We start from the raw sequence: 12,850 nt of genomic DNA on the forward strand, positions 1-12,850 counted from the left end.
CTCTTGTATATCTGCGCCTGTGCTGCTAAAAGGTAGAAGGGCTAAGGTAGGCCCCCAGCACGACGGCGGGCACGCAGCAGTCAAGAGCACGGAGGAACAGAAGTCGACTGTCTCCCCTCCTCGCACCTCGCAATAGGAGCAGCCGAGCGAGTACTCGTGGTACACCAACTCAGTGAGAAGAAAAAAATAAACACAGAAATGCAAGCAGTTGACTGCAGGCAAAAGAGCTGCACCAATACAGTTGTGTGTTTGGCTTAAGTGGGTGAGAGGATGGCCCATGGTGTACACACGCATGCATAGGTACAACTCAGCATGCAGCTAAAGATACCCACTCCCTTTCAGGGCCGAAAAGACTCTGCTCTGAGTCGCCCCGTGCACCATACGCCCTCCTAAGATATCGCCCCCACAAAATGCTGTAGAAGACTGTGGAGGAGGGGCTCAAAGAACAAGAGTGGGGGAAAAGAGAGGGAGCGACGCAGAACAGAGAAATGGTGTGCCTACAGGAGGTGTTGATGCTCGTTTGTGAGCAACTGTGAAGAAGTGTGTACTCGCGCTCTATTCCCCTGTGAGTAGCTGCGCGCAAGCCAGAGAGAACAATGCACGGTGTCACTTTTCCCCAACATCATCTTCGTGCATCCTGCCTTCCTCGTTAGATATCCGCGCAGCCCTTCGCGTCGTCTGCGGTGATGCGCAGTCCTTCCAGAGCCGCCGAAGATGTCATTAAAGACTCGATCCACGCAGCACGTCCCTCCGCCGTCACCCAGCTCCGCCGCACCTCCGCAGAGGGCGACACCTTCGCAAAGGACATGCCGACAAGCTTCCCCTGAATGCTCTGTTGCACGCGTTGAAACCCTATAGAGGCCAAGCACACCGTCCACTCGTTCATCCAGTTGCGACGCCGCGGTCCCTGCGTGCGCGTGCTCACAATCACGAGCAACCCGCCCTCCCTAAGTGCCAAGAAGGCATGGATGCACGCCAAGAAGCGCAAGCGTGGGGTGGGCATGTAGGACAGGAGAAGACAGAAAAAAACAGCGTCGTAGCTTTCCAGCCGCACCGCCGTCGCTGTGAGCGAGCTTTGTGTCGCGTCGCCTGTACTGCCGTCATGCGAGTCGCGGAGGTGCGATCCGGAGTTTCCACCCCAGTCGATGAGGCTGTTGACTGAGTTCTGCTGCTGATAGCGGAGGCGGCCTTCATCCGCCGTGCCGGTTGCAACGGCGGTACTGTTCGTGCGCACCACCTCGCCTGCCTCTGGCTCGTCGCCAAAAAAATCAATGTCCAGCCAGTCCACTCGCCACACACGTGGTGCAGGGACGCCATCAGCACCACTGTTACAGGCCGCAGATGCCTGATACGGAGCAAGATCCAAAGACGTTACATGCAAAGGCACTGGTGCAAGAGGCACTGCACGGCTCAAGATCTTGCCGAAAAAGGGGCCATAGCATGAGCCCACATCCAGTGCCCACAGCGGCGCAGGCGGCGACGTCGGCGTCAAGTGAAGCGCATCGCGAGTGTAACGTAGTGCAGTAGCCCACGCCGTGTTCTCCCCTCGGCGCCACGTCGACTCCTCCACAATGACGCGTGCGTACACATCCGCGTCAATGAGCTCCCGCACGGCGCACGCCTCCGTCGTCGATCCGTCACTTGAGTCGGCACTCGAGAACAAGCAAGAGGAGCCGTCCGCGCTCTTATTTGGCACAGCATCGCAGCTGCCCTGCCGGGGCGGTGTGCAAACCCTGATTAGCTGGCTCGCCTCCGCTTCCGTCGCCATGCGACCATGTCGCTGAAAGAAGAGCCTGCGAAGCGGCTTCACGACTCGTGCAAACACGCCAGGCAGCTGACGGAAGCTCACCTGCTCAACGTGCACCCTAAAGCAGTGAGATGGCGACGGCGCCGGCGCCGGAGGTTGAAGATCAGCGGCGCCAGGCGCGCCGTCTTTGGTGCCCTCAACGCACCCTTCTGTATCTGCCTCGCCGAGATAGTAGGAGGCGATGCTCTGCAGGCAGTAGCTGAGGCGGTCGTTGTAGTGGCGAGAGTTGTCGACGGACATCGTCACAGTTCTCGTAGCTGCCATTGCCCTGTGTATCAGCGCACAAGACGATGACTCTTTTACGTCATCTGACGTGTCGCTACTTCGCTGGCGCTTCCCGCCATGCGTTGCAGGCTCGCTGCGTGTACTGTTACCGTCATCCACTCCGGTGCCGGGTCCCTCCACAGGTACCACGGAGGGATTCCAGTACAGCGTTGCAAGATGATGCATCGCCTCAGCATAGGCAGAGAGCCGCCGCACTGCCTCCTCGCCCGTCAGCGTACGTCGCCACACCTTCAATTCCTCCTGGTACGACGACAGCGACGGCGCAGAGGCAGTAAGGCAAGAAGAAGCACTCATTGTGGTCACCGCACTACCACTGCCACTGATACCGGACTGTACGGTCGCCTGCAGATGCCGATGCTGCTCCTTGATGAGAGATGCCCAGGCGAGGTGCTCTGTCGAGACGTTTTCCGTCTGTGACGTCGAGGCTATTCCGGATGCCTGCGCAGGCAACTCGGGCAGAGGTGCGCGCGAAACCGACTCATGACCCTTACCAGCACTGTTTTTCGCATGGCGCGGCTTTGACGATGGCATTGAGCGCAACTCTTAAAGGAAGCTAGCGGCACTGTGACAAGGTGGGAGGAGGACAAGACAGCACACTCGTCAAGCCCACGAGCACCGTATCGCTCGCACTGTTTGGTCAAGGCCTTGTTGATGCGTGTGGGTGTGTGTGTGTGTGGCAAGTGCTCATGTGGGTAATAAGAAGTGCGTTTGAGAGGAGGGACTTAGAGAGAGCCAGTGAAAGGGTACAAGTCCAGTGTGCATGTGTAATACGAGAGCGCGCGCATGTGTAGCACAAGAGTCCCTCCTGTACTCACGCCGCCGCCCCACCCGTGCTTGTGAATTTGCTTGCAGGGTCGTCATCAGAGTCGTTGTGCGACAGGAGAGACATGCAAGGCATCCGCACTGGCTTTGGAGAGGGGTGAAGGGGGAAATATGCACCACCATGTACTCGCGTCTGCTCTTGAAAGAGATCGAAAGTAAAAATGAATAAAAGAGAGGAGGGCGCCTTCGCACCCCTGCTGCCGACCAGAGAGAGAACCAGCAGCCGCAGCAGCGGCCGACTGCGAGACCCCTCACTTCTCTTTCGCCTTCATTTGTCTTGTCTTCATGTCTTCATTTTTTCTCTTTTGTTAAGCTGCAGGGTCGTTGGGGTTGGTGGAGATTCGCGTAGATGAAGGACAGCCACGCAGTAGACGCACACCCACAGACAAAGGTACCCCAGAAGAGGGGGGCAAACAGGGACAGAGAGAATGGTACAGGGCACAAAAAGAGGCAACAGCAACAGCAACGCGCATTTCACCAGAACCACAGATGCACAGACACATACACACAAAGCGGGAAAGATAGGTTAACCATGAAACGGCGAATTACCAGATGAGATAGAGAGAGCGACGCGGCAAGAAAGGGAAAGAACAGACAGACATCACAATGGGGCAGAAGCAGGAGAAGTCCCTTCGCAAGTGTGTCAGTTCGCGTCTGCGGTGGCGTGCGCGAGGCGGTGTGCGAAGAGGGGAGAAAGATGGGGGTGGGAGTGAGGAGAGAGGTGATGTGGTTAGCCGATGTTCGTCCCGCACGAAGACCCCCAAGCAAGAGAGAGAGAGAAGGGTGTAAAGGGGGGAAACAGAGTGACACAGAAGACAGCAGGGTCCCATTACCGCGACTTGACTTAGCCTATGCCGCCTTTTCCTTTTCGTCCCACCTGCCTGATTCTCTGTCGCCATGATTAAGAGCCCTTAAAGGCACCTCCTTCCTTCCCCCAGACACGCTCACACCTTCAAGCAGTGACTACAGCCCTGAGGAAACGAAAGAAACCAGAAAAAGAAAAAGAGGAACAAAGCAGAAAGAGAAACGGAAATGGAGGAGGGGGGAAGGAGAAACAACGCTGTCCTTCATCCCCACACACACACACACACGCAAGTACCGCTAACCCCCAAAACCTACCCTAGCCCCTCTCCCTTCCACAGGGCTGTGAGTAACACCACAACACATACATGCATAGACTCAGACACAGACCCTAGCAGTCCATATAGTCATTCTCCTCAAAGGAATCGCAGATTACCTCCACGGACGACTTATCCAGTAATCTCTGAATCGCGTCCTGCATCATGATTGACCCGCAAACGTTGATGGCCTTGAGAAAAGGGCAGTCGGCGAGCCGATTCACGTCTGTCACGTTCGTCATCTTCAGGTCAAGCTCCTCCAGCGCGGCGCACTCCGTCAGCATCTCCACGCCCTCGTTGGTGACGGCCGTGCGCCCGCACAAGATGCGTCGTATTTTGGGGCACTGGTGGAAGGCGTTGATGCTGGAGATGTATAGACACCCAGTCAGCACTACTGTGTCCAGCTCGGGGGACTCCTCCAGGTGGATCAACGTGTAATCCGTGAGCGCCGTGTTTGTCGCGTCGAGCACGCGCAGGTGCCTCATATTTTTGAGAAACGCGATACTGTTGAGGTCGGTCCCGGCGCAGCGGAACATCTCCAGCTCCGTGCACTGCGCAACGCACTCGATGTCCTGCAGCACACTCAGGCGCGACACATCAAGGAATCGGAGCTTCGCTAGGCTTCCGAGAGCAGAGAGTTCGGTGATTTCCTCACAGCCTTCCAGTGACAAGTGCTCCAGCTTCTTAGCCAACGATACCTTCAGTGAGTTTAAAGTTGACGAGTGGAATGGCGTCTCAGGCACGAGCAACGATGTCAGTGACTCTAGCGCCGCTGTGGGGATGTGCGTGAGGGCGGTGTCAATGAAGGTGGCGGTGAGATTGAGAGTGCGCAGGTTGGCGCTGAGGTAGCCAAAGAAGGCGGAAGACGTGTCATCGTACACGCCACAGCTCTCAACGTGCACGTCCACCAATGAGGCACATGTCTCAGAGTGAATAGCGTTCAGGTTGGAGAGCTTGCTGCAGGACCGCAGTGTCAATTTTTTGAGTTTTGAGAGACGCAGCCCCGTGACTCCATCCGACTCCACAGGGCAAAAGACGACCGTTAAGGACTCTAGGCCTTTGATGCGACTGGCGCCCCCGACGGACGTGACCCCGCGGCACGAGACCAGCTCCAGTTCCCTCAAGTTTGTCAACGCGCCAAGCGGTTCAAAGAAAGAGTTCTCCACCGGAGCGTGATGCAACACGAGGCGCGACAGCCCATTGGCGACGAGGGCGTGATAGCGGCCCAGCAGCTTGGCGCTGTGGGTGCGGAACTTGCGACCAATAGAGGAAATGGAGTACAGGGAGAAGTTGCTGTGTCCCTCCTCGTTCTCCTGGGCGTTGAAGATGATGCACTGGCCGTAGCGGGAGACCATGATTTCCTTGTGTTGTGCCCATGGGCTGTGCGGGCTCTGTACAGCGCTGCGAAACGGTCGCGAGACGCACCGCATGGAGGTCAAGGTGCGCCTATTGTACGGTATGTAGCGCATCACTTCGTGAAGGGTTTCCCTGTCGGGAATCACACCCGTGAAGGGAGCTGAGGAGCCTTTAGAGAGCATCCTCCGACGCCGCAAAGGTGGCGGCCAAGAGAGAAAAGGAGAGAGAATGTCCTGAGGTACGAAGATGGAGAAGCCCGCGCGCACACAGAAAGAAAGCACACACACAAAAACTAAGTAGATGAATTGAGTGGTGCTGTAGCACGCGGAAGGGTGGAGGGGGTGCGATGAGTCAAGATAGAAGAGAGGCGTAAAACCCCAAAACGAAGGAAGGCAAAGGCTTGCTTCTCCGTCTGAGTCGTTGTGCGAGAGGATCGAGAGAGAGAAATGAAAAACAAGCAGCTTCCCAGCAACGCGTTAGAGCGCGGTGTATGGGGGGTTAATACCAGAGTGGATGCACGGGCAAGCAACACAGAAGGAAGATCGATCGGTATGATGGGCCTGCTTCCCCCTCCCCCCTCCTCCTACACAGACACACACCCGCTTACGCGCACACGTATGTGGGCCTTTGTACACCAAATGCGGGGAAATGCAGAACGCAAACAAACAAACAAAGCTGAATTGTTGGAGAAGAACCAGGAGAGAGAAAGGGAGAGAGAAACAGGAGAGGAGTCGATAGTATCAACAGTGTGTATGAAAAGACGCGGAGCATGGGAGAAGAAGTGCACATCCCTAGTCCTCACCCGTTTCACTTTCGCCAGACACACACACACAAGGCTACGTAGCTCGTAGGAATGGATTGCCCAGCGCAACAGAGGGCGAGAGAGACAAACACATTCCTACAAGATGGTAGGTGAGAGCTCAGGGAGATGTATGAGGAGCGCACATAGGTGTGTCGGGAGAAATGGAGGAAACGGTGAGCAGAAGGTCGCCTGTTTCCACTAACCAACATGATTGCTTCGTCTCCCGTCAAACAAAGCGCTGATCTGGAATTTGTTTCTTGCTTTTTTTTCTGCTACTTTTACATAGGCTGATGCTCCAGCACAATGACAAGGCTTCAGAAGGACAAACAGCGCCTACAAGGGAACCTGAAGATGATGGTAGAAGAAGATGTGAGAAAGTCACTCGTTGGTAGGATGTACAGGGAGAGCAGCCAAACAATCACTATCCCAGCCACACGCACTCAGTGTAGACGGGGAAGTAAATAAATCCGCCACTGAGTGTGAGAGAAGCATTGAAGAAACGCAGTGAGAGAGCTCGAACGCAAACACATCGGCGATTGGTACAGATATTGAAAAACACAACGCGAGAAAGATTAGTAAACAGAAAGGAAGAAAAGAAGGCAATGGGAAGTTCAACAAACACACGCACACAGAGAGAGAGAGATGCACGAGATAAGAAGCTTCACACATTCCACCTTTTTTTTCCGAAACGCAAGAGCAAATCATGTCTATTCTTTTCCTTCCGCTGCAAACTGTGTAAATCCAGCGCTGTGTCTGTGTCAGTGCCGGATTCGGGTATTGCTGGTCACACTTGAAGACATCGGAGCAGCGAATCATCAAGAAGAGACAAATTTAGATTTTAAAAACTATATAAAGCCAAAAAGGATGAGAAAGGCAAAAGGCGCAGACAAAGACGCACAAAAGTCGCGGGTCGTCGATCGTAAGTTTAGTGGTGTGTGCGCAGAAGAGAGAAGCAATGCAAGATGACAAAACAGATAATCAAAAAAAGACCCATCGGCACACACAGCCATATGCAAGACAACGAATAAGAAGAAAAAGGGAGCGTGTGCGTTTCCGTCGCCGCCTGGTGGTCACGAAGCGATGCAGCAGTCCAGTGTACACGGATGCTTCACTGGGGACAGTGGCGAAGAGCGCTTATCGGCACAAACGCCAACGACGCCTCGCCACAGCGATCGAACCAGGAGGCTGAGTACAGAAGTGGCAGGCACGTTCGACTTCGCGTATACTGCCACGCTCATATGTAGTAGGCCTTCCCACAGGGTTGTGTACACCGCCCAACAACTTTGACGATCCATTCGATTGGTGCTGTTCAGTTCGACAGCAACGTCCTGGCAGGACGGCCTTTGGAATTGTCGATGCGGTGTAAGACCGAATGGTGTCACCCTGCCATGGCAAACGGCGCGGTAGGCTTCTGAAATTCGTCAGCATGGGTGTACTTGTAGTAGTGGCCCATTTGGCTACTGTGGTGCGAAAATACGACGAGCATGTTGAGTGGGTCTCCAAACAAAAAAAAAGCCCCGCTTCACGCGCAGGTCAGCGAAAAAGCGAGTCAAAATGTTGCCGAGGTGCGACACGACACAGTGCGTGCCGTCCTTCAACGGTGTCCCACTGCCATGATCCCTGTTCCTTTCGCCCACCGTGTCTACCCCAACGCTGCACGTCGCACACCAGCGCGTGCCCCAATTCGCCAGACCAACTACGCCACAGGTGTGGGCAGCTGTCACTAGACAGCGACATACATCAGCGTCCCGGATACAAGTACCGCCAGCGTTGCCAAGCAGAGCTCCAAAAAATTAAGCAACAAGATCGAGTACTGCTGCACCAACCGTGAGAGCAGTAGCAAGATCCACGAAGCGACCAGAAGTACCCACGTCAGCACAGATGCCACCGTGTAGAGAAAAAAGGCCCAACACCCCAGCACGTGTGAATGACTCCGCCTCACCGCCCCGAGCAAGTATCCCTCGCAGCAGCTAATACAGAGCCTAGCGTGTGTGATACGCATGCAGCCCCGCCAATAGATTAAAAAATGCCACAGAAAGATAAGAATAACAGGAAGAGAGGGGGGCGATCAAGGAAGAGAGAGAAGACCAAGTACAAGTAGAAGCGGCAATGCCAAAAATCTACGCTCGCCCTCCCTCAAAGGAATCACCACAGCCAACACTGCGCTCCTCCACGGGTGTGATGAGCCTGCCTACGTACGGGTATGCCTGTGTGTGACTCAGCTCATTCCTGGATTCATAGCCCACAGGTAGAAGACCCCAGTGTTCGTGTGCAAAAACAAGAGGGGAGGCGTGCAGTTCTGTATCCGCTTGGTGTTGTCTTCCGTAGTCTTCCTCTGTTTTTGTGTGTTTTTGCTCGCGCAGACCGTCAGTGTTCGATGCTGTGTGGGTGTGTTTAGGCTACACAATCATCAGTGGGAGGAGTTGGGGGAAGGAAGAAGGGGAGAGAGACTCACAGACCGCAGAGAGAAAAAACTGCGGAATGGCAAGGAAGGGGAAAGCAACTCAGAGACACCACCACTAGTGCACGCCGATGCATAGGCTCGTCACTGCGTGGGAAGGGGTCAGACTTGCTGTGTGAGTCAATACCCTGTGCGGAGCAGCCAAGTCCGGTAGTAGTAGGTGTTGCTTTGGCATCTGTGTTTGTTTTATCGGCGCTCTTTCTCCCTTTCCCCTCTTACCGAAGGCACAAATACAACGAGGGGACACAAAAGGGTTGTCGCCCAAAAGGCGCAGAAGCCTCATTTGTGTGTGTGTGTGTGTCGATCTCCCTCCCTCCCTCTCGATCGACCGAGCGGGAGAAAAAAGGGGGAGGCAGTAAAGGAGGCGACTTTGATGATAAGTTGGGGGCGAAAAGCAAAAGAGGGACTTCTCCTATTTTTTCCCCTTCCATTCACGGACGTGGTGGCGGTGAAAAGTTGTGCGAAAAAGCCTATCGGCAAAAGGAGAAGCGGCAAATTACATCACTCGTTCCATAACAGCTAACAGCAGACAACTACAGTGAAGAAGAAGCAACCACAGAGAAAGAATGGAAAAAAAAACCCAAACGTCAGTACACCTGCACCATACACAACATAGAGAACGGAGAGATGCCGTACGTGGATGACGGAAGATGGGAAAGGGTGCGGAGAGCGAAGAAATTTAAAAAAAAACGAGATGAGGAAAGGGAAAAGAAAGCAACCCAAGAGGCCCTCTAGCTGGAAGAGAGGGAGAATGTTGAGGACGAGAGAAAAAGGGAGGGAGGACATACCATACCAAGAGCGAGCCTTTTCCTTCTGCCTCACAGCGTGTCTGTGAGTCTGTAGGGTACGTAGAAGAAGGGGCGTGAGTGTAGAAAGGGAAGGTAGGTATGTTAATTTCAGTAGTCGTTTGGCGCATGCTTAAGAAAGCACGGCTACACTTTCAGAGATGTGTCGTCAGTTATATAACTCGCCAAAAAAACACAAGCAAAGAGGACAAAAAAGAACAGAGTACAGAGGCTCGGCTCCCCTGCCTGAGGAAGATCGATTGGCAAAGGGAAAACACAAAGCATGCCCAACTACACGTGCATATACGCACACACATATACGCCTGCGAAACATCTCAGCAAATCAGCATCACATTGTGCTGAGCCTTCTCCAAGCGCCTTCAACAACACCATCGCTTCAAACAACGCCTTGTCAGATTTCTGCACACGGCGGGGGGATGCACCACAAGGACCACATCCGCTACTCACCAAGCAGACAATACACAGAGTATAATAATAAGGAAATGCAATTAGCTTACGCGCAGAGAAGCTACACACGGACAGGCCAGAGTTCCCATGGTGCCTGAGGAGCCATGTAGGAGCAGAGCCACAGCAGGCGACGAAAAGCTGCGTGGGTGAGGTGAGACCGGTTCCACCCCATTAGGTGGTTCTCGTGCAACTGCTTATCCAACACCCCACTCTCAAGGTCATCGTTCACAGTAATAAATAGCGGCAGCGTCGACGCACGCGGAGCTGTCCCACTGCCAGCGATATGCTCCAGATGAGAGAGAATAATCGCAAGGCGCTGAAAATCCTCCACAATGAAGAAGGAAAAAGTGAGATCAGCTACGAAAACGTGGTGGTGCACGTCCAGCATCAACGACTGCACCCGTGACGCGTCTACAGGGCCTCCATGCTGGCAACCACTGATCATTTGGTAGCTCACCTTGTGGGGTGCTCTGGCGGTTCTTTCTGAGAGGAGCATGCGCACCACCTGAGACGGCTCGTAGAGCTGCTTCGGCGCAGATGCCGATAGGGGGGTGGCTGTGTTCTGTGCACTAACACCGCTGCGAGATAGACTCCCCTGCGACGTCTCTGTTGCCGAGGTCGGCAGAGTGGTGATGCTGCTCAACCATTTTTCCTCGTAGGAGTTCCAGCGCGCGAGCATATCGCTGTGTTGCAGCCGTACCGCTTGGCTTCCTCCTTCGAGCGGGTGACCGGGACAAGACGCAGTGCGCCTCTGCCGCCACTTGCGCGTCGTGAGAGGATGCATGGGTCGCAGCGAGGCAGCGCATCGCACGTCGCTCTGGCACCAAAGCGCCGCCGTACGTGCGCGGCGCATCGCCAACGCAAATGATTCGTAGATGTGAACAGGGGAAAAGCTGTTCATGTCTCGTATATACGCCTTGCGCATCTCCTTTACGGCCACGCCAAAGCCGCTTATGGGGTCGTCCGAAAACATCCGCAGCACTTCCCGATCAAACGTGCGCGGCATATGAGCGTACTCGATGGATGGAGCAATTCCAGGTAGTTCTTCCTGAACGCAATAGCGGGCGAAGTGGTTCAGGGCATCCCCACGCTGCTCAGGCCTGGAGATCTTCGCTGGTGTGCACAACAAGCGCAAAGCTCGGTCTGCCAGCCCTCCTGTAGGTCGTACATCTGCCAGATGCGCACACCACGACTGAGGCACAAGTCTCGCTCCAATACGCGCCAGTGTTGACCTAGATGGAGGCGGCACGTATCCGTCACTGTTAAAGATGGTCTCAAAAAAAAGTGCCACACGTGTGTCATCGCTGTAGGGCTGAGCTGTCTTGACGTCAGCCACCCCATCCGCCTGCTGCAGGTTCGCCATCTCCAAGATCTGGCGCGGCGGCGACAGAGGGCGGAACAGGTCGAAGAAGGACAGCTGGCGACCAACTATCATGTCATTGTTGAAGTACAAAAAGAAACGCGAGATCCCTGGGATGCGATGCAGCCCGGACTCTATCACGTTTGAGTTTAGCGTCGGCAGCACCCACGCCGCCTCCTCAGCACTGAACATATCCGCATGTGTCACCACGCGCAGCTCAGGAAACTTCTCTGTGTCAAGCCACGCAGGCATCTGGTCTGTGTCAGACAGCACAAGGTACACACGCCGTACCAGCGACACAACCCCATCCACCACACCAGCGTCGCTCACGTTCACCTGGTACCCAAGCTCACTCAGCCGCTGCACGTCCGCAGCGTGGCGGTGATGGTACTGCGCAAACGCGCCGCTCGCAAGCACGAACTGGCGCAGCGACCGCAGCGAGTACCGCAGCTCCTCCCAGTCGCGGTACCTCCGCTGCTCGAGCGGCACGTGACGCGCCTCAAGGTTGCGCCGGAACGACGACGCCGTCGGGTTCACAAACGTGTACACAACGTCCAGTCGCATCGGCGTCGCCACACGCGTCGCGGCGTCCACAGTCCACAGCGTCGCGTGGTGCGCAGCGAAGAAATTGTAGTACGCGCCCGCCGGCCCCTCGTACGGAGACGACACGTACGAGGCCGCCACGCGCAGAAACTCCTGCTCCACGTTGCTACCCTCGCCCGCAGCGCCACTGTAGCAGAACCGCTCGGTGGCACCACTCGGCGAGTATAGCATCAGTACCGTGCTGTCAACAGGCGTCTTGGTAAAGCTACTCTCGTTGACTCCTGGAGCAGCGTGTGCTCCACACGCTGCCTCCGTGGTACTCCCGGGTGCGGTATCATCCCCTCCCAAAATTAATGACGACAGGTAACCAGAGTGGCACACTACCACAACGATTACAAGAATCAATACACTCGACAGACCAATTAAGAGATGGTGCTGCCGCCGCCGAGGCCGCGCTGCCTCCTTGCACGGCGCCAACGCCAATGGTGTTGAACATCCACAGCTGGCACCCATGACGAGCTGTTCAACCGGAAGCTACCCATAGAGAGAGGGACAAAGGAGGATGAGAGTGGCGAAGCAGTGCTTCCTCACTCAGTGAAGCGGTGAAGATGAAAAAGCGCACACACACACACACAGGAAGGGAAAGGGGACTTAAGTCAAAGGAGTTGGGCGCACTCCAAGAAGAGAGCGAAAACTATCGGGGGCTTGAAGGACGTGGACAGACGTTACGCTCTTGCACTCACACAGCTACACCAACACCGAGGAAAAGGAAAAAGGAAAGGCAGCTGCAGAGCAAACAAGCAACCGCCCATACGAGCAAAGGCATGAAAACCTTGTCGGAGAAGCTAAGCGCGAGAAGGGACGTGGCCAGGAGCACAGCGTCGAAAAAGGCCGCACACCTGAGCAAAATAAAGCCGCGACAACACAAGAGGAAAGGGAAAGAGGTGAGGAGACGGCTGAAGTTCGAAAAAGGGAGGAAAAAAGGGAATGATTGAGAAGAACATTGAGAGCTCAGAACCCTTCGTACCCAATGGTATGAGGAG

At 55.0% G+C, this 12,850-nt stretch overlaps 3 protein-coding genes across 3 annotated transcripts; all 3 read right to left on the reverse strand.

Annotated features, from left to right (window-relative positions):
- Positions 1-649: 649 nt before the first annotated feature.
- On the reverse strand, positions 650-2,623 carry LPMP_231220 (methyltransferase BTM2-like protein; the record flags this gene model as incomplete). The annotated part of the gene is made up of 1 exon (XM_010700977.1): positions 650-2,623. One exon carries the CDS (start codon positions 2,621-2,623, stop codon positions 650-652), a length of 1,974 nt encoding a protein of 657 aa, XP_010699279.1.
- Positions 2,624-4,106: 1,483 nt separating this feature from the next.
- LPMP_231230 (hypothetical protein) lies at positions 4,107-5,501 on the reverse strand (the record flags this gene model as incomplete). The annotated part of the gene is made up of 1 exon (XM_010700978.1): positions 4,107-5,501. One exon carries the CDS (start codon positions 5,499-5,501, stop codon positions 4,107-4,109), a length of 1,395 nt encoding a protein of 464 aa, XP_010699280.1.
- Positions 5,502-9,965: 4,464 nt separating this feature from the next.
- LPMP_231240 (hypothetical protein) lies at positions 9,966-12,038 on the reverse strand (the record flags this gene model as incomplete). The annotated part of the gene is made up of 1 exon (XM_010700979.1): positions 9,966-12,038. One exon carries the CDS (start codon positions 12,036-12,038, stop codon positions 9,966-9,968), a length of 2,073 nt encoding a protein of 690 aa, XP_010699281.1.
- Between the last annotated feature and the right edge of the window lie 812 nt (positions 12,039-12,850).

The sequence above is a fragment of the Leishmania panamensis genome (genome assembly GCF_000755165.1).
Source record: "Leishmania panamensis strain MHOM/PA/94/PSC-1 chromosome 23 sequence".
NCBI classification, from domain to species: Eukaryota; Euglenozoa; class Kinetoplastea; order Trypanosomatida; family Trypanosomatidae; genus Leishmania; species Leishmania panamensis.